General features: G+C 36.0%; 1 protein-coding gene across 1 annotated transcript in view; it reads left to right on the top strand.

The window, feature by feature from the left end:
* ATP11B (ATPase phospholipid transporting 11B (putative)) overlaps positions 1-22,210 on the top strand; it is an 85,255-nt gene that overhangs the window by 28,611 nt on the left and 34,434 nt on the right. The window contains exons 3-12 of the mRNA XM_085307108.1: positions 6,665-6,781; positions 7,596-7,685; positions 10,708-10,788; positions 15,509-15,616; positions 15,763-15,891; positions 16,012-16,115; positions 17,458-17,505; positions 19,815-19,879; positions 20,444-20,525; positions 21,827-21,977. Coding sequence (XP_085163234.1) covers positions 6,665-6,781; positions 7,596-7,685; positions 10,708-10,788; positions 15,509-15,616; positions 15,763-15,891; positions 16,012-16,115; positions 17,458-17,505; positions 19,815-19,879; positions 20,444-20,525; positions 21,827-21,977 — 975 coding nt within the window. The remainder of the gene's footprint in view (positions 1-6,664; positions 6,782-7,595; positions 7,686-10,707; positions 10,789-15,508; positions 15,617-15,762; positions 15,892-16,011; positions 16,116-17,457; positions 17,506-19,814; positions 19,880-20,443; positions 20,526-21,826; positions 21,978-22,210) is intronic.

Raw genomic sequence — 22,210 nt, 5'->3', positions numbered from 1 at the left:
TTTTGCTTGGTCCAGAGTTTGACAAAATGGTAAAGATATGTGTGGATTTTCCTAATAAAATCACTACTGAAGAAATTGAATAAAAGCAGCTGGATCTGCTGGTCTTCAAAATGATCATTTTCGTAATCTGTGTCTCTGATTATTAAAGGGAGCATCCTGATAGAAAGCAATAAGTGAGGGATGTATTGTAGTTGTTTGGCTAATTAAATAGGTTGAATGCACCAAAATAACAATTCTAATAATCCTATAGAAAAAAGGCAAAGTTTGGAATTCTGTTGAAGAACCTCAGAAAAAAGTAGCTGATGTAAAGCATTAATTTTTTTAATCATACGGTGTCTAAAACGGATTATGCCTTAAACACTGTGATTTGGATTGTAGGAGAAGATAAGAAAATCTGTTGCTTAGTTGAGTTGAGATTTATTTAAGATGAAACTGTATTCCTAAATCTTGGTTAAAACTCTCTGCTCGTACTGGAATCTGGTTGTGTTGTATCAGTCCCTGAGAAAGCTGTGTTTGAAATACAAACTTGCCTTCTCGGCTTGCTTTTCTTGACTGATTTTATTGATACTACAAGGCCAGTATTTCTGACATTAGTCACTTGYACAGAGAAACTGGGAAGTATGTTACCCATGAATTAGACCAGRTTAGCTTATTATTATTTTTGTAGATAAACAATGAGTAGATATCTTTTTAAATTTCAAGTAGATATTTCTCCAAGTTATTCTGTGAACAGCTGACTGACCATTTGACAAAATAAGGTGAAGTAGGAGACCTTGAGGTGAGTGTTACCAGAACTTTGTTCCAGGCATCAACATGACTTTTCCAAATGCAGTACTATGTGGTTTTGAGAGGTTTTTTTGTTTGTTTTTCCTTGTTCTTTTTTTACTCTGTGAAAAGAGTCTTACTTTGATTTCTTGGGCCTTGTTTCCTAGTCTTTTTACTTCAGTCAAAATAATATAGTTTGGCTATAGTTATTTTAGGAGGTTACCACGTGATTTGTTATCAGATATACTAAACAACTGTAGACAAAGTAAGCTGCAAAAGGAAGTTGCAAGTGCAAGACTCTTAGTACTATTTTATTTCTTTACAGCAGTAATCTTTTAAGAGGAGGGATGGTTTGCGTGGCACTTCATAAACCTCAGGGTGCTTTACTACTTCTGTAACTAATGCAGTGTTTAAAATTGCTGCAAGAAAGGCCGTCTCTTCCTTCATGCTAACCTTTGTCGGAACAAATTTTGTTTGACTACTGCCCAGTTATATGACTGAAATAATTTTTGAGTACAAATTTACAGATTTCTGAAAATGTGCATCATGTGTGAATAGTCATTTCTGACAAAGGGGAAGCGATTCCTTGTACATCAAAAAAAAAAAACCGAATCCTAAATACAGTTCTGCAAAACATCTTTCATCAAAATGTAACTTCGAAGCAGTGTAATAACAGGTTTTGGGGCTATCTGCCATGAAATATTGTTGTTCTGTTTCTGCAGCCAGGGTCAGTCACCTCCCTAGGGAAAAGGCTTCCTGTCTTTTGTTCTTTTTTTTATTTAGTTTATTTATTGCCTGGCATGTGGTGTCCGAAGGACTTTCTGGGGAACAATTACTTTCCTTAGTAGTGTTCGGAGTGGTTTTTGAAAAGAGGAAGTTCTCCTTGAGACTTCCTTCTTTCATACCCCTTTCACTAAAAACAGGTTATGCAGTATAAGTTCTTCTAGCAAACAATTGTTTTGCTTTTTTTTTCCTGTAAAAGGTGTGAATGATGAACAAGAAACACTGTGAGATTCTGAAATAGTTGTAGTAAGATATAAGTAGTTGTATGCAAATCGTAAGCAAATATTGCTTGTCAGATGAGCTGTAATTATTGCTATATTTATTCCAAATTTGTTTTGATATGTATGGCAGTTGATAAATTTTGTGCTGATCTCCAGTCGCCAGTCTTGACTGAAAGGTCTGCAGGTTTTTGTTCTCATTCAACAGCGCTCTAGAGTGTTTGCAGAAGAACATTAATACACACTCCCAAGAGTTAAGTTTTTTAAATATTAATATTAAAATTTTAATATTAATCTTAACAAATAAAGATCTGAAAGTCTAGCAGTAGATATTGTATATCATACCAACAAATTGGCTGAACAAATACTCTTTTTTTCATCTGTTTACACTTGCAGGTGTCAGGAGAACAGTCTCTTCCTTTACGTAAATCTTTCTTGTTATGCTGCTTCTCTTTTAGCTACACTGCATGTTTTCTCCAGTTACCTAATTTTTTTGTTCATGCTAACGATGATTTCTCAGTAGCAATGTAAAACTCTTCTTCTGCCCTACCCCCTTACATTATACCACTAAACTATTGGTATGACTATGCAATTAATTGCTTTGGGGAATGGTTCTCTCTCTCTCTCTCTCTCTCTCTCTCTCTCTCTCTCTCTCTCTCTCTCTCTCTCNGGGGGGGGAATGGTAGTTTTGTTATGAAGTTAGTGATCTATGCATGTAGGTAGATAACAGTTCACTAGAATAACTGTAGGAAAACTGACTTTTATCTCTCTCTCTCTCTCTCTCTCTCTCTCTCTTTTTTTTTAAAGGGGGGGGAATGGTAGTTTTGTTATGAAGTTAGTGATCTATGCATGTAGGTAGATAACAGTTCACTAGAATAACTGTAGGAAAACTGACTTTTATTGAAAGGTATCAGTGTGAGCTATGACTCTTTTTCTGAGATTGAAAGCTTAGTTTAGGAATTCTCTTTTCATGCTATTTAGCATCAGAAATCCTTTGACAAGGCTTATTTTGCAGTTGAGTTTGATAATGGCATTAGAAAGAAAGAAGCTTCTTAAAACTGAAATTAGGAAATTGTTTCCTGCATCATTTTTTGATAACTTGCATATAGGTACTGTGCAAAATGCCTTTACTGGACAGAAATTTGGGCTCTAAGTTGGTTGTGTTGCAGAAGCAAGGTCTGTGACTAACCACGTAATTACAGAAAAAATTGAGTTAACTGTTCAAGAAGTGAAATTCCTTTAAATTCAACTTTTGTATAGAGTTATTCTTGAAGAGATGTATAATTAATACTTCCCTGGAAGATCTGCTTGATTGTAGCCCCCCTAGATAATTACCTAATGAGAGAGTTGTTGGGTGGTTTGGGGTGATCTGTCATAGTCACAGGAATAASTGTTGTGCAGTCTGGGTTCTGCTCCCACCTCAGCCACTTACTTGCTGCTCTGACTACAGTCAAGTTACTGAGGTCGTCAAGGATATGTCCTTTTCCAGCCATAGCTCTGATGGTTAAAGAGGTTCTTGTCCCCGGCCTACCTTGCTTGTACTTTGCCATCTCCATATGTCTAATAATTGAGCAGCTTTTGCATCTCCTTCCTCATCTATCTCAAGAAAACAGAGTAAATTTAAATGCGTGTAGACTGTTGTTCTAAGCTTGCTTAGCCGCATGCTGAAGCTGTAAATTCTATGGCTTGAAATTCTGATTTGGCAAATACATTCCTCACTTTCAGTCAGTTCGATCTACTTCCTCAGAAGTATTCTCTGATAGAGATGCTCATGTAGTTAAGCTTTATTATGTTGTGGTTTTTACTCTTTGTCATAAACCTGTCATAAAACTCTTGAACTTTAGGTTATCTGACAGTGGCCTAAAAGGGGCATATTAATGCAGTGATCCTAGATGCCTAAGCACCCTAGTTGCTTTGAAGTTTTTCATTTGTTTTAATAACTTTCTGTGAGTAACACAGTAATAAGCATTTATCATCATCAGAATAGTACAAATTGGGTTTTGGGGTTTTCCTATTTTATCCTTGCTTTGGCTGTTAGTTTTAATTCAGCAAGTCGCACTCTCCAGGCTGAAAAATTTCTACTCTAAAAGTATCTGGCATTTCGTGAGTGCCAGATATTTTCTGAGRTGGGAAAGAGCTGTTTACCTAGTCTTAATAATTAATTACATTTTTCTTACCTACAAAAAAGCCACACTTTTATTGTGGCTTATTTGATATCGATTTAAGAATAATCTGCCACTAGGGACAGATATCCAAAGTACTTCTGCTAGAAATACTGTTCTCTCAAATTTTRCGTCAGTGCTCAGTGGTTATTTTCATCCTAAATTCATGCTTRTATTCCTTTTTTTTTTTCCCAAAGCTGAGAACAACTCCTTCCTTTTGTTCTTGGCTTCCTATATATTTTTTCCAACCTTTTCTCCTATCTACTCCTTTGCCTCCTTGCTCCACTCTTATCTTTAAACAGAGCATGTGACTAGAGCAGCCTTCCACTGTTTGTCATCTAAAAGTTTGTTCTCCTTCAAATCTCTTTGAAAAATATCCATTCCTCTCGTTCCTCCCTTCTTTCTTTCTGAAGCAGAACATTTCTATGTTGTTGATGCCAAATACAGTAACTTGTGTGTTTGAAAGGATATTTTAATTATACATTTCCATTAAAATGATGCTATCCTAAATGTGAACATTCCTAATGCCCTATGTTAGACAACTTCATGGATTAAAAAGTAAGTCTTGGCTGCTTGTACCAACCATTTTTTTTTGTGTCCTTCATTGTGTTCACCGTTCATCACCCTGCTTATTTAACTGATACAGAAGTATCTGTTGGAGTTCTATGAAGTATCAGTTTGYATTTGACAGTAAGCCTAAGTTTGAGCATGGTTTCACAAGCAGAGCAATGCAACTGCAAAGTTAGTTTCCTCATTTCGAGTAGTGGAGTTGTTAATGCCGTCTTTTGTCCGTTGTCATTTCACTTGGCATCCAAGAGCAGAGAGACTTTGTATACATAGCACAAATCATATTTATCCAGTTTTAAGATTAAGTCTATGATTCTCTTGCTGAAATGTATCATTATGCTCTGCCGCTTAAACCTTTCTGGTTTTCGTCTTTGTCTCRGCTTATTATGTGAATTATTACTATTCTACTGTCTTGCTTGCTTGTCTTTTGTTATCACCTGCTTCTCCAGGCTAGAATGTTAGAGTTGGAAAGAGCTGTCAGTGAGTCATGTAGCCCCAGGATAGACCCAAATAAAGATGGACTAGAATGACCTAGATATAAACCCTTCTGTTACAGAGACAAGGCAACCTCCCTGTGTGACTTATTTTGGTTTTTAATTATTCCTTTCCACCAGAAAGTAATTTTTATTTGCTTTTCCAGTAGCCAAATTAAGTCTCCCTAGTGACAGCTGAAGTCTAGTTCTAGTCTCCCTTGCCCTTCAGATAACTGCTTTTCTCAGTGGAGCAGTTTTTGTGTATTAGAAGGTTTGTTAGCGTATCTCTAGCTTCCTCTCCTTTAGGCTAAATGACCCTAATCTGTTTGCTCTTTCCCCTTTAAATTGGTCAGCCTTGTGTTGTATGTCATGTTTTCAGGATCTCTTGTCGCTCATGTTCAGCTGCTCTGGATCCTGTCCAGTTGGTTCACAGTGCTTGAACTCTGGCACCCACTCCACCTCCAGCTTTGTTGGTACTGGAGGCCTTTTCTCAATGATGTGACATTACTGACTCACATTCAACTTGTAGTCTACTATAGTGCTTTCATTCTTTTCAGCACAATTCCTACATGCATCGTTTGTTCTAGTTCTGTAGATGCAGTTAATCCTGTCTAACCATAATATCTTTCAGTCCGCCATGTATTTAGTTGATCAAGATCATTTGAATTCTATTCTTGTTGTTTGATGTTCTTCCAGTCCCAGTGTGGTATCATCTGCAAATTTAGTTAGTGTATTCCCCTTTCCCTCACAGAGGGAGCTGATGAAAATACTGAACATTAGACCTGCGAGAGGGCTTGCTTCTGTAAGACCCCCCTGCCTTGGATCTTCTGTTTTGACCAAGAAACTATTGATGAGTATTCCTGAGCATACTTTATTAACCAGTCTTGTCAGAATTTATGTAATCATATCTCCCTAGCTGTTTTATCAGACAATTGTGAGACAGCATCAAAAGTCTTATAAAAATTAAGCTAAGATATTTACTGCTTCTCCCCTGAGCACCAGACCTGTTGTCTGTCTCAGGGGAAAATGGGTTATTTGACATGATTTGAAGCCACTTAAAGGAACCGTCTAAGCAAGCACACCTTCCCATGTGGAAGCTTAGAGAAACATCGTCTTCTGCTGCTTGCAAATAGCTTTTACTTAATAATGAATTTTCGTCTTGTAGTATGAATTCCATGTTGTGAGTGCACACTCTGCAGCTTTCAGCTTAAATTCGTCTGACAAACTTTGGGTTCATTATACACTGCTCTTGCAGACTTGTCTTCTAGTCTGGGTTCCCAGACACCATCTTTCCAGTGACTCCCTAAACCATGTGCTCCATAGTTAAGACCAAAAAGAAAAAAAAAAAAAATGTGACCTAAGTGGAGTCATGCGCTCTTCTGCTTTCTTAGCTTTCAAAGGCCTTAAGTTTGTGTGATAATCTCTATCCTTTTGAAGACTTAAGAATATTTTATTTTATATTTTAGAATGAAGACACAACCCARAATCAACTTTATTTTTTATTTCAGTTTTTGAAAATTATCTGGACACAACAGAGTTTAATTTACAGGTTAATGTTGTTTCACACTCAAAAGCTGCTAATCTAAAACTTCTGCTTCATATTTGGATATCTTCAGCCCAAAGATAGCAGAATTTTATAAAACTGGCATTAATAAAGTACTCTTTTTGATGATCTGTTTTTTATTTTGTGTTTTAGGGTTTTGACCCACCACATCAAAGTGATACACGAACTATTTACATAGCAAATCGTTTCCCCCAGCATGGCCATTATGTTCCCCAGAAATTTGCAGACAACAGAATCATATCATCCAAGGTAGGAAATCAATTTACCATATGAGAAGTACGCAATAGGTTACTAAAGAAGTTGTATAGTGAAAATGCATGTTTATGTAATGTCTAATGGTACATGTACAATTTTCGATGTCAGACAACTTCTGGCGTTTTTTTCAGAAAAAGATGGGCTATCCCTGTTCTRGGTTGTTTGTCTCTTGCTCTCTTCCTATCACTCCTTCCTCGGAAGCTGACTAGTTACAAAATGATTGAGCATATTAGTCAAAATTTCTGAAGAATAATGTGTTTTAAACCAATATATTTGTCCATGTCTGGCTGTGATGCACAATACCATTTAAAAGGAGAACTGAAGGCTGTGAAGACTTACAAAATAGCCATTTCTAAGTTGATATTCTGCATAAAGTAAACCATAGCAGGGAACTGTARTTGCAGATTCTCTCCTAGTGTGGCCTTGGACTGAAATGATGGTGGGGATGCATCTTGTCATTGGAGTGTAGGAGAGAAGGTTGCAACTGCAAGAATTAATTTGTTCTGTACTTYCCTGGCTGCAAGCAGCCAAATGACTCTAGCTGCTCCTATCCCAGTTGGTAGGAGAACWTTTAAATCTTTGACTATGAATTAGATGCAGTTGCCACTTCACTTCTAGGGAAAGTCTTGATGCAGCAGTACTGTGTGGGAATGGGACAAGAAAAAATGGGGTTTTGGGGGGAAGAAGAAAAGAAATTAAAAATGAAAAGATTTTAGGTTAAGAGAGTCTGGAAGAAAACTGAATTTCACTGAAAAGTTATTCCGTATGTAATAACTGCTGTTTTCTTTTTTTTTCTTTATTTCTTCAGTATACAGTGTGGAATTTTGTTCCGAAAAACTTATTTGAGCAATTCAGAAGAGTAGCCAACTTTTATTTTTTGATTATATTTTTGGTTCAGGTAAGTTGGATAATACTCATACTCAGCATAGTGTTAGAAGTTAAGCTGGAAATGGGGATTTATACTGTAAATTTTTCTACTGACTTTCTGTTTTAGGAATGTCTTAACTTCTCTGTTAATATTTTTTGCTTATAAAAACACTGTCTTTCCAGCYTCTCTATGAAAGTAAAATAACAATTTAAAGAGAATACATCCAAATTTGAAGTATACTGTTCTTAGATTTATCTTTATGAGTGTTATCTTTATGAGTGTTAAAATCTTTGTATGCTTGTTGGGCATTATTCTGGAGAAGTGCAGATATTCACATTTCACTTGCATCAGGTTGGGCAGTGCACTTGTTCTTGCACTGAGAATGGATTATTATAAGTTCTTGGTATGTCATATTGTTATTGTTTGTGGAATCTTGCTTTTGTAAATCAACAACCGTCAGACAGTTCTAAAATCCTCAAATCAATTTGTTCACCTAAAATGAACACCTAAAAACTTACAGTTAGTATTGACAGTTTGTCAGGTTTGAAAGTATCAGTTAGTGCTGCCATCAGTGCAGTACAGGTAACTAAGTATAGGTTTGTTCTGATCACAAACATCTACAAATTTATTCAAAGTATGAAAGCCTGTAAATTTACTGTGATTTTTGCACCCTCAACACTGTAATCGTACTTATGTTCTGATGAATTGTTGCAGACTTAGTAGATGAAAGTATAAGTAGGAGAAGTTGCAGGGAGAGGTAATGCCTTTCAAAAGATCACTCTTATCTGAGACAAGACGAGATTTTGGCATACACATAATTTTAGTTATGAAATAAAGTGCTTTGAACATACAGTTCTCCACAGTGATCACCTAGTATTTACAATATGTCATTTGACAGAAGGAGGAATGTTGAAGAGTTTATAAGATTTGGCCATGGTTATGCAAGGTGGCAGGACCAGTTCTGTGTTTGTTCATTAATTGCCCCCTGCTTGCCTTGCTCTTGTTCTTTCACATTTAGAAAGACTGAACTTATAATAGTCTGAAAATTCCTGTRCTGGGAGCTAATAAAGTCATACAGTTCTTCTAACCAACTTAAACAACACATTGCTCACCCTGTCTTTCTAATTAGGACGACTGAGTTTGTTGCTTCTGTTGTGATGTCTCACATTGTTTAACATATTGTAACACGAGGAAGATGGGAAGTTGCTGGAGATGGAACATAAGCCTTACTTGCTATTACCATAGACAGCATTACATTTTTTTTAAGCTTTTACTTGTTCCAAACACAAATTTAGCAGCGTAGTTCAGTTTTGAGTTGCTTTCTTTTCAGTTAATTTTGACTATAGTAGTATCTAAATATGTCAATGAACAAATACATATCTAAAATAAAGACARAACTTTTATTCAGCATGCAGTCTTGTTCTTCTCTTGGTTCATAACTCAAGTGGATGCCCTCATTTCTTTTTATAAAGTAAAAACAAGAAAAAAAAACACGATAAAACCCCTTTGGTATTAGTTTAAGTGGGATGTTTGAATGATATTCTTCTCAGAAACCTAACAGGAAAAAAGTTGGTTGGTTTTGGTCTTCACTGTCATAAGTTTTTTTATTCAAATACCATTTGATATTCCATTAATGGCYGATATTTTTTTATTTTTACAAGGTTAAGTTGCCTTTAAAAGCTTATCACTATGATATCTTTTGTGATATGAATCCCATGTGACCAAGATGCAGCATCTGTCACGACCACCGTATTCCACTGGTGATGACAGGGCTGGGGCAAATTCTCATTGTGTCATTAAATGTGCAGCACCATCCAGTCGTGTTGTCCACATCACATACGCATGCCAGAAACATGGGGACTGACTGCATTTTGGTCACCTGATGCTCCACATCAGTTGCCTGATGGGTACGTGTCCAGCTGTGTAGCGGGCGAAGGGCTGTGGTGTTCTGGTGAAAGAGACAAAAAGGAGCAGGCTGCTGTGGCAATTCTGCCATCATGAAACTCCTTGTATCGTATATGAGCCTCCCCTGAGAARGAAGGAGAGAACATAGATAGTAGAAAAGCCTGTCAAACCGGAAGYTGGACGCTTCTTTCAAGGGGTATCTCAGACAACATGATTCCAAGCTGAAATCACAACAGTATGATTGAAGAACAGACAATATTGTACGTTAGATCTAATTTTGTCATGTTTTCTGAACTGTTTGCCTTTCAGTGAAGAGAACAGATTGTGCGCATGTTGTAATGTGGCATATGTTATTTTCTCTATGAGATTATTAACTTTTAAAGGAGTAAACTTCATGTATGTTCTTTTTTTCTTTAATGGTTCCCAAAGCAATGCCATAAGTCTCAGGTAAAGTAAATCAAAGCAATGTCTGTGGTTTTGAACTACTTGTGAATATTTTCTTTGAGCACTTGACTATATATTTTTTTTTCTGCAGCAGAGGAGAACCACCACCATTTCCCCACATACAGTGTTTTYGGTTTATACACTGCACTTTTGGCATGACAGTAATGATAGCACAAATTGTAAAATCTGCATGTTAGCTTTGGGGAACCAGAAAGGAGCAGTCTTAACAGTGAGATTCCTTAAAATGTGAACTATAGGAAATTATTGCTTTTAACTTCATTTTCACTTCTAGAGTGGTTGTTGTTATACTCTATATTGTTGTTAACTAGTACGTTGTATAGAGTATTGAAACAGCTTCACAAAATTTAATTTCCTTCATTTGCAGTGTGCTTTTGAATTCATCTTTGTGTGCTGAAAACAAATCTTCCTTTTAGTGAGGAGTCTTAAAATTGGCACATGCATTACAAACACGCAGTTGAGTCTTTTCCATGTTATAGAACCTTTGTTTACATCATTATTGATATCTGTTATGTAGATGTCAATAATTGAGCATTGCCCCAGAAATACTGGAGAATGTGCAGTAAAAATCTTCACTGTTTATAATACGAATTTGGAATACGAATTTGTCTTCATTGGGTTTTTTTGGAAAGGGCAGTCATAAAATCAAATTGGGAAATGATTTTCATGTTTTCTTCTCTTCTAGCTCATGATAGATACCCCTACCAGTCCTATTACCAGTGGATTGCCATTATTTTTTGTCATAACTGTGACAGCCATAAAACAGGTAAAGGGGGGGGAAATGTGTTGCCTGAAGTCTTTCTGAGGTTAAAGAACCTTGGGGGGGGGGGGGAATGACCAAGATAACGTATAGACAGTAAAAATAAAAAAAGAACCAGTGTCATTTTTAGAAAGAATTTGTGTATTTAATTTTGCTTGTTAGGCATTTGAACTTGGACATTTTGCTTAGGTGTCAAGTGCCTAGTGACTTGCTGCAGCATCCTTAAATGGACAGTGAATGACTGTCAGACAGCATTTTTGTCTAAACTTCACATGTCACTTCTTACAAGACCTTTTCTGAAAGCGCCTAGCTTATTCCTTTGGCATACCTCACTACATATTAAAAGCAATCCTCCTACATAACGCACTGGCAAAGGAACTTGGGGTAGATGATGCAATGATGCCATGTTTGTCAATAGTTAAAYGGCAAATTTTGCCTTGAGTGTGTTTCTTGGGGTAAAATATACATCAACTATAATACTGTACCAAGTAAAAGATCTCATTCAGAAGGCTTTGGAGGGGCTGGGGAGTCATATAAAAGATTTTTGAGTATGTTCTTAACATTTCTAATGACAAAGAAATCACTTGAGTATCAGTTTAATAGGAGTCTTGTTCACAGACTGTTCTAGACCCTGCTAAGATCTAGAGACAGTGGAAGGCTAGTGTGAAAAGCATCTCCTCCTGTTTTCCCTAAACCGTTAGAGCAATAGGTGAAAGAAAAGAAACAACCAGGTAAATGAAAGTGATAGTGTGAACAGAAACTGTAATTTCTGCAGCGAGGTGATGTTCATGAACTAGCTCCTTCAAAGGATTTGACAGCTCTTGCTGGGGAGAAGATACATTCATAGTAACTGAAAAGTAAGCAAGAGACGTTTATGATGCTACAACTGGATTTCAAGTTGCATCCTTGCCARTAGGACCAAAGCCCACCCTGAATTAGGCCAAAAGTAAAAGTAGCTTTAGTTTTCAATCGGATAGAGTAGCGTTTGGGGAAAGGGGATCTTACTGTATTCAAAGACTCCTACAGCATTTTCATCTTCTCACTGTGCAATTTGTATTTGCAGAGTGCTCTGTTATCATCACTGCAAAAAAAGCATGTTTAAGAGCTATAGTCAAAAGTTGGCGATGGAAATTATCCCTTAAATCTCTGTGAAGTGAAAGAGATCGTGCAAGTTATTACAAATATTAGAATCTTTTTCAGAAAGAAGTTGGACTTGAGTAAAACTGAAAATAGTCCAAAGCCACCTGTCACGTTGTTTCCTGATGTCCAGTCTTACATTGGCAAATTTAAATATTTCACCATCAGCTACAAAGAATAGAGATTCTGGCTGTCCTTCTAGAAGATTCAAGTCATACTTGACTTGTAGAGCATTAAGAGGTTTTCTGTCTGTGCGTTTCTGTAACGGCCTGTTGGAAACCACCTAAACTGATAGAATGGATTCTTGTTTTTAGCATGACCCACTGCAACAGTAGTTACAAGCTTCTATCTTGGAAAGCATGCTATTTTCAACAGGCTGCAGTTGGACAGACTTTTAAATGGTAGGAAAGAAAGATAAATCTTCTGTTGCAACACAAAAGGAAAATAGCAAGCATGAGCTGAAAACCATTTCCTGTATTCTCTCAAACCAGAAGTGGAATAGGAAGAAACTTTCAGGGAAAGAAACCTGTCTGAAAGCATCAAGGCGCTTGTTCTCTACAACGTTGCGGCAGGGTAAATGTTGAATAGTAACTTAGTAGACCCTCGAAAGTTTAGAAGAGAAAAATAAGAGCATTAACTCTATCCAAGTTTGTGAAGYTTAGCAGGAGATGGAGAAACTCTTCCCCATTTCCAGAAGGCTAGTTAGCGTGATGCACCTAGAAAACCTCAAAACCAAGCCTTACTTTAATCTCAGACAAGGAGTGGAACTTTTCCTTATCAGAAGCATGATGATGCTTAGGTTAGAAAAAGGATATACAGTGCTGCAAAATGATGCAACTCATGCTGCGTCATTCTGTCAAATCTGTTAGCCATAGATCTTCTCATCCCATGCCTCTTAAATTGGGTGTGTGGTCCTTAGAGGAGTCCAAATTCTTCTTGTTGCCTTAAAGAAAGTTATTTATGTATTTCAGTTTACCAAGGGAATTTAGGGAACTTAGTCCTTTTTCAGCAGGTTCATAGATATTTAGCAAGCAGATTGATAGGACACGTGAATGTTTACATGGTGGTGAAATGAATTAGAAGCAACTACTTTGTAGGTTTTTATTAAATACAGAAATAAACTGGATATGCAAACCCTGCTGATACAGTATGCAAGCCTGTTTTAATTTTTTCCTTGTCTCATATATATTGATGTTGTTATTTTAGCAGGAATTAAGAATATAATGTAAGAAGGGAATTTATATTTTCTGCTCATGAGATTAAGGAACATGGACAGTGTTCCTGTCGCATCTTTTTCATACCAAACAGTATTCTTGCAATATTTGCAAGTGAGTCTAAAGGACTCTTTCAAAAATGCCGCAGTGGGTAAATTTTTTGTTTTTAAACAGAGTAGAAGAATTTGGCTCTAATAATTCCCTGTTGTGAGGTGTCACCCGTTATGTTGTAGGGAATAGGCGTCAGATGGAGAAAGCGCTGAAATCTGTACTTTCTGAAGAAGGTAAACTTCAGTTCTTTGCCAAGTGCCCATATTGCTCAGCTGTTCAGATTTATGAGACAAATGCCCAAGGTTACTGGATTTTAGCTAGATCTTTTTTTTTCTTCCATCAGTCACCTTTAACAAGGAGCTGTAGGTGCAGATCCTTGATACTTTCTCATACTGATCAGAAAATGCTCTTACAGGCTCTTAATTAGGTGGTTTAGAATTCTGATTTCCCAGCATCTTTCTGTGTGGCTGCTATTACTACACATCTTCTGATTATTTATTCTTAAGCATTTTCCTCCCCCCTGCTGTGGTAATGCTACTGGTGCTAATAACAGTGCTGGTACATGGAGGTAGTATGCAAGTGAAGAACTGCAAAAGGATGCTTTAGGGTTAAAAAAAAACGTGTTTCTGGTTCTTTAATTTGCATTATAGCTTTCTTCCAAACCCCAGCCAAGGCTCAGAATGCGTCCTGTTTCGGTACTATTCATATTGTGACATTCACCTCCAGTGTCTGTAGTATTCTAGGATGAGTTGGGATTATGCCCGCTGTGTAAAAGATCCATTTCTTCTGTCTGCAGACTTGTAAGGAAGTGATCTTCATTCTCTTTCGCACTTTTGCGTACACAGAAAAGCACTTTAGAAAATGTGTCTGTTATTGCAAATCAGCAGTAGAAGTCTTGCCAGAGCGTAAGAGATGGCACAAGAATTTTGATCCATTGAATGAACAACRTATGTGGTTTTGGCATAAATGTGGGAGTGTTAAGGAATCATGAGGGTAATCATGTAGTTCTTAGAGCATGATTGGTAGCACTGAAGAATCATTTGGTTCTGTATGGTAAAATAAGTTCGTGGATCAGCTGATAGAAAATATCTTTTCTGTGCTAAATAAAGCTTTCTTCAACATTTGTTAATTGCTTAATGCAGTGTGTTACAGCTAGAGAATGTAGATCTTCAAAGACAGGCTTTTTTAAAAAAAAAACTGATAAATATTTGAGGAAATGACATTTTTGATAGCTTCGTGATCAAATTTGTGTGGTAAGGAATTTGTGTCAACCTTTTTCTTAATTGTGTTCACATTCTGAATTTTATGCCTAGCTAAGAGCTTGCATGTTCTTCCTATAAGCCTGTTTTTGTCATTTTTGAGTTGAGTGCATATTGCATATGCATTACACTTTCTCATTTATCTTGACCAGATTAGTGAGCAAGTGGCAAAGTACATAGACACTTAGAAGTATTTGCTTAACTTCTTATATGTAAGCACTGATATAATTTTCAGAAAGATACATAAAAACTGAAGTGCCTGAATGGACTGATTAATTTCTYCTCTTCAATGAGGGGATTTTCCAAGCAATAGCTGGACTTGGAGATAATAGATCTTGATATTGGTGATCGTGCTATTAGATTAAATAAGGAATTTATCAATAGTGTATGCAAAGGAAAAATACACCTAGATTCACACTTATGAATGTTTTTACATGAGTGTGGTTGGGATAAGGGATGCTCAAATAGATGTTAGATATCTGGTGAAGAAAGACTGCTTATTAAAAGTTCAGTTGTATTAGGACTCTGGAAAAACTAAAACTTTCTCTGTCGTTTTCACTTGCTCTACAGAGCTGATATATGAACAGCATATAATACAAAATTAAGGAATCTGAAGAGTTCATATATCGGCAGTGACTAACTATAATAAGCTCTCAAACAGTGTGGTGTGACATGGGAGAGTAATTTGAGATCGTTACTTCTCTTAAAAAAAAAAAAAAAGACTGGGGATGGCATTTCCCTCTTTTGGGGTAAATTGATCTGTATAAATCTCAGATTGCATGACTACTTGTTCATCTTGTCTCCAGAAAATTTGTCCATATTCGTTTTAACAGAGTATGAGATTGTAAATTCCTTCTCCTCTCTTGCTACTTTACTTGTTCATATAAAATGAGTAAAAACTGTGAGATTTCCCAGATTCCTGAGTAACACCTGTAGTAGAATCTGAAGAGAAGTTAGTAACAAGATTAAGGCCGTGCAGCAAGTAATTTGAAGCATATTTGCTYGGAAGGCATTTACTGCTTTATATGTTCCTTGCTTTGAAACATAAATTTTTGTTTTCTACAGGGTTATGAAGACTGGCTACGACATAAAGCAGACAATGAAGTAAACGGTGCTCCAGTTTACGTTGTTAGAAGTGGTGGTCTCGTAAAAACTAGATCTAAAAATATTCGGGTATGTGCCCAAAGACAAATTGAAAAGTGATCGTTCAATCATTGATCATTGTGACCTGTTTCATAATGATTCAGTAAAAATGCTGAAATGAATTCTTCACTTTCAAAGCCCTATCTATACCTTCTCATTTTTGTTCACTTCTTTAGGTGGGTGATATTGTCAGAGTAGCCAAAGATGAGACTTTCCCTGCTGATCTGGTGCTTTTGTCATCTGATCGAGTGGATGGTTCATGTCATGTTACTACTGCAAGCCTGGATGGAGAGACCAATCTTAAGGTCTGAGTTACTGCTGTGAAATATAATTATATGATCTCATTTTTTTTTTCAGCTTGTTGGCTTCCCCTTCCCATCTTCCCATRTTTCTGAATCATTGAGTTAATGGACACTGTTTTACAGACACATGTGGCAGTCCCAGAAACAGCAGTGTTACAGTCAGTTGCCAACCTGGACAAGCTTGTAGCTGTTATAGAATGTCAGCAGCCAGAAGCAGACCTATACAGGTATCACTTTATTACTAAACATTTAAAAATAAAATCAAAGCAAAGTTTTTAATGCGAGGAGTGATATAGATCTTGCTGGGGTTAAAGTTGCTTCAGACATTTGCTTACATTTCCAGTATTAATAGTGAGCATAAGCATTTACATACATATGTATTTACTCAGAATTGCTATTGACAGGATAAATTTGAGTATTTTTGTAGTAATTCAGAAACTGTACATTTCTGTCAATGTTAAAATATAAAATGTAAAAATGCTGCATTTCTTTTCTCACCAGTAATCTTCTTCTCAAGTGAAAAAAGCAAACAAACAAACACCCCCCCCCCCAGCAAGTTTGAGCAGGGTGGAGAAAAAGAAGTGTATATGGTTCTCCAGGAGATTTCAGTCTTATGTAGTACTCTCACTTTTTTGGAATTAACCCTAAGAAATTGTAGGCTTACATTAATTTCGTGGATCTGTTAGTTTTATTTCTTTTGCTTATTATCTAGAAAAACTTGAACRCCATTCTCCAAAACAAAAACTTTGATAATTCACAGCGGCATCTCATTATGCTCAGCTTGAGCTTTTAACATCAGCAAGCAATCCAGTAGGCMCTGTAAAATGATGTTACATATAATAGAAGTTATATTCCTATCCAGGTGGCTGTGTCATGATTAATAAAATTTTAATATTATACTACTTCTGAATTGTATAAAGGAAAACAGTAGCTATGAAGTAACAGGTTATATCCCAGCCTATATCACAGCAATCCTTTTTAAGTTAGCTTTAGGATATTTGAGGAATACTAGAATCTTAAATATATATAATATATTTGCTTAAACAGATGCTCATTTGTTTGATCCATAGCTCAGTTTGTAGAGAACGTGAAATTACGGTCTAACTGCTATGGAAGTTTACAACAATATACTTATTTATAGTTGAGCTATAACTAATGATGCAACATATGACAGTTACAGACTTCAAAAACACTATTTCTAGTGGATAATATGGTAATTAATATATATTTGAGGAATTATTTCTTGCTAGCACATTAAGAAATTGTCTGATCTGCTTTAACTAAATTAGAAATAGACTTTTTTTTCTGGTTTTATTAAAGAAACCTAGCAGGCTTTTTCAAATAATTACTCTTTTGAAGGCTGAATGTTTCTTTTTAAATATTTCTTCTAAAATTTGCTAGTATTGTCACGTTGTTTTTATTATTTTGGAAATGATAAGTTAAAATTGGTTATTTTATATTTGTGTACTGTTAGTGACATTTTCTAATTATAATAGGTTGGAGTTCTTTTGGTTTTTGCACTTTGGAGACTTTATGTAGAGATTTCTGACACACAGCCTATTTTTTTAGATTTGTTGGAAGAATAACTGTAAGTCAGCAAATTGAGGAAATTGTACGGTAAGTAAAATTTAACAAGGCTAATGTAGTGTTTAGTGCTAATGGAAGTGGTTAAACCCTGACCATCACAAAAAAGAGTAACTGTTGAATTTAAAAAAAAAAAAAAAAAAAAGAAAAAAAGAAAGAAAGAGGTGGGGAGTTTCATTTTTATTAGAAGTGCCATTTGAGACTGTGTAATTCAACTGTAACCAAGTAAAATTCAGGGAAGTTCGTTTACTACCCAGTTTCTCAGATGTAATGGGTAGTTCTGGAAAGTTTGACTGTTTCCAGATTGGGTAATTGTTTTAGGAACTGGTAATGAGCTGATAACTCTGTTACTGTTTGCTATTTAAAACATTTATTGAAGTTAAACATTTTCCACTAGCAGACTATGCAGACCGCAGCAGAGCCCCTGTGATCTGCTTATCCAAGGCACTGGGTGGGTGTYTTTGCTATTGACGTTGGCAGAAGTTACTGGTTCGTTATAACAAAACCTCTGTTACGAATTTGTAATTTTAGTMTATATCTCAAACTGCCATAGTCTCTGGACTGTAATTGTAAGTGCTTATACCTGTGCTAATCAATTCATAATTGTGTGCACAATTGTGTGCACGCAATTGGGCACACTCAAACTCTTCCCTGTGCAATTATAGCAAGTAGAATCATCACTTTAAACAGGGGAAATTAGAAAAACAAGTTGAACATGTGAATGYATTTACAGAGCTACATGTGGGCTTCCTCCAGCAATTGCCTGTCAATTTAAATTAACAAGAAGTGGACTGATTGTCAGGAATATTTAGCATGCAAATTATTATTTTTGCTGAAAATTACTGGTAATCAATTTTTTAAAAAAACTTAGCTGCCTGTCTTTAAAATGTGAAGTGCTGTGTTATGATACCTGAGTGTATCACTGAGAAAGATTAATCCATTAGGATTCTTTCACTCTTTTAATGTCCAAAATATTACCTTTTATACATTTTATCTTTTTCAGTAAAACTTTCACCTGAATCAATATTAAAGCTATGTTATTTTTTCATGTAATATATGTCTATAATATAAAGCCTTCAATCTGAAGAACAAAAAAACTTTTATAGACTAATAAATTAAATCGGTGGGCCCCTTATGAGGTTGGCAAACATTCTGTTAATTTTAAGTGAGAATAAAATGAAGGTCAGAGTGGATAAATGGTTTGCCTGTGGTTTTGCATGAAATCTGGCAATGCAGAAGCCAGAGCACTTGACCCCAAGTTCTGTGCCCTAACCACACATTTAAAAAGGAGGAGGAAAAAAAAGAGGTYATTTTCTAAGGTGACTTTATTTGCTACTTAGCTTAGAGCTCTTCAGATGTCATTACTGCTGAGCTGACAGGTTCTGCTTAGGGATACTTTCTCAAATAATTTGGTTGACAACATACAACAGAGCCAGTTTAAAGTGAATGTGAAAAAATAATTCCAAGTTCTGACTACTGATGGAGCTGTATCTTCTGACTGCGAAAGAGAAACTCATTTAGTCTGTATTGCGCTGACTTAAGTTTTGTATTTGGAGTTTCTCGAACTGGTTTTTCAGTCTACAAAACCATTTGAATCCAGAAATATGCAAAAGGCACCTTTTGTGTGGCTTCACCCCAACCATCCTGGCAGTTTCCAAAGATGGTGCAGTCACTGAAGTAGAGCATATGGTTCTAACATTATATGAACCTTGCTTGTTAAGATAGCGCTGTTTACTGTTAACTTAGCTGATGAAATTACTGTATTATTGTGGTGCTCTGGGTGTGAGCAAAAATATTTTGCAGAATTTTAGACTTTCATGAGAAAGCAGAACATGTCCTGTTGTATTGTCTGTCTRTCTAGCTTTCTGTCTTTTTCTTGTATAAGTAACTTTTGAATGTGCTAGATGGTTTCATTTTGACAAAGGAGTAAAAATAAAATAGCCAAAACTAAAATCGCACTACTGTTGCAATGTGAGCTTGACAGGTTTTTTCTGCTGGCGTTTCAAGTAACTTGTAGATCTTTCTGAACCAGCTATTCAGTACCTTTAGCTCAACTGCTAGTTATGGAGTATAGAAAGTGGTGGTAGATTATTGCAGTGGCCAAAGGAAATGTTAAAGGGAGCTGAGAGCTCTGTAGAGTTTGGGGTGGGGGGAGATGGGGAGAAAAGGACAAAATTGAAGAAGTCAAAAGTGGAGCTGAAGAATGTGAGGATGGAGTTGCTCGATAGGAATTCATGGGGGCCGTAAGACCTCTGCATAAGAAACTAGACTTCAGTCCCACAGATTACAGAACATGTTTTTAAATGCTTGTATGTTTATTTTATTTATTTTATTTTATTTAGACCTCTTGGACCTGAAAGTCTCTTACTTCGTGGAGCAAGATTAAAAAACACTAAAGAAATATTTGGTTTGTAGACATCTAAATACTTAAAGAGCATTCTCTTCGTAAAACATGTTGCTGAACTGTGATATAATTCTACTTACACTGAAGAAATCTTAACAATGCTGCTGGTGGTGAGGGATATGACCATAGATGAAAGTGTGATATTATGCCAAAGAGTCTCTATAGATAAAAAGTTTCAGCTCCACTATGTGAAAATATTTGAAGTGGTTTGATAAAGGAGTAACTTAACTTTAATGGATAAATGACTGATGTTAGTTATCCATTATTCAGGCCCTCMTGAGATTTAGCATTCTGATTTCCATAAAAAGTACATTTGGAGAGCTGTACAGTCATAATAATAAAGAGCATTCTAATAGATGCTAAAATTACTTCAGTAGCACTGTTTTGTTGTTGCAGAATATTACTAACATAGAAAATACTGCCTTGCCATTGTATTGAAGTAAACAATATCACCTCTTGAATTTATCGTATGTCTTGTAAACAAAATTAAAAATTCTACAAGTTGTCTATATGCAGAAAACTAAGTATAACTTTTTTTTTCCCCCGTCCCTCCTACCTTCTTCCCAGGTGTTGCTGTGTATACAGGTATGGAGACAAAGATGGCATTAAATTACAAGAGTAAATCTCAGAAACGGTCAGCAGTGGAAAAGTATGTTTATTTTAGTGTCCTTCACATTTGTAGAATTGTAACTTGGTATTTCCCCAGTAACTATAGAGCATTTATGATCTCATTGTTGAGTTACAGGCAGGGCAAGAGAGGGTGACTGTCTTGCCTGCAGTAGGAAGCTGTAATGGTGAATTTCTTAATTCCTTTCCTTTTGTTTTGTTTTTAAAATATTCCAGCATTTCTTTGAGTAGTGTGAAAAGATGAATACCCAAGCTGAAAAGGGAGTAAAACAGGAAAAGCTTATTTGGTTTTGGGGGACTTGGTTTGTTTTTCTCTGAAACGTGAAGATGGTATTTTGGAAGGTGGAGTGCTGCTTTGAAGCAGATACTTGATGATGCTTTTCTCACCAATCCCTGCCTTTGCTCTTTTATATATCCTTTGCTATCTCATAAGCATGAGACTGCATCCTGCCCTTAAAGAAGATGGGCTCAGCTGAAGCCTTAATCATTAATAATTTCTTTGTCTTTAAGCTTAACGTTTGCTACAGTGGAAATTAGTTTTGTTTCACAAATTCTAAGGGATATATAGTCTATGCAGATATGTTTTGTCATGCATCTTGCTTCTTATGCAAGTTGCAGATTCTGTTTCAGATTTGTTACTATAATGGATTTGTATGTTGAACTCAATTGTTTTAAAAGGAAAAATAGTTCTAATACTCTGCCTTTATTCAGGTTATAAAAAGATCAGACTTTAGCMTCATGATGTTTTTCTTTTGCAATCATGGAGTTGATTATTTTTCTATAACCAGATACAAACAAATCTGTAGGATGCACAAGAAAGAGCAAGGGGTGAAAAGATGGTCTGGCTGACATTACAGAATATTGACAAGTTTGGAAGGTCATCCTCRTATAGGATGGCCTGGCTAAAATAAGTAGATGGGCAAAGAAGTGCTCTTAAAACTAAAGAAAAAAGTGCAGCCTTGGATTTATGGATTACACTGTTCTCCGGTAATGCCCTTACAGCCTCACTTGATACTTGGGGAATGTCTGGAAGAAGTATAAGTCAGTCCCCAAAATCTTGAACAAGATGTGGTATAAGTCAGCTGTTGGGGTATTCTCCACCTTAATCTAGTTTCATGTTTATTATGTAGAGTATATGTTAGTCAGAGATAAGATTTCTTTTCACTCATGTTGTTTATATTTATCATCTATTAAATTTAAAWCCATGTGAAATGTGGGGTGCATGTGAAAAAGTTGTCTCATAAGTTTTGATCAATTTATATTTTAAGTGTTTTAACAGATTAAGTAAAACAAACTGAAATGGCATTTTTTGCCTCCTTCTAGGTCTATGAATTCCTTCTTGATTATTTATCTAATAATCCTCCTCTTTGAAGCTATTCTGAGTACTATTTTAAAATATGCATGGCAAGCCGAAGAAAAATGGGATGAGCCTTGGTATAATGAAAAAACAGAGCATGAAAGAAACAGCAGTAAGGTAATGTAGTTCTCCCCAGTTGCATATCTGAGGAATTTTTGACCACCAGGTATTAAACATGGTCTTTAGAATGTTTCCATGCCTGGATAGTAGCTGTAACAACCACATGATTCACTTGTAAATGTATTCGCCTTTAGCTCGGTGCTTTTTAAAGAGTTTTAGTCCTCCTGTTAATTCCTCTTAGCGCTTGGACTTTTTCTTCTTTTATGAAAAGCCTAGGGTATTGGAGGGGT

This window comes from Rhea americana, unplaced genomic scaffold, assembly GCF_003343005.1.
Source record: "Rhea americana isolate MKP2758 unplaced genomic scaffold, rheAme1 scaffold_253, whole genome shotgun sequence".
Taxonomy (NCBI): Eukaryota; Metazoa; Chordata; class Aves; order Rheiformes; family Rheidae; genus Rhea; species Rhea americana.
Note: the sequence above shows the minus strand (reverse complement) of the source record. Positions and strands in the feature narration are given on the sequence as shown.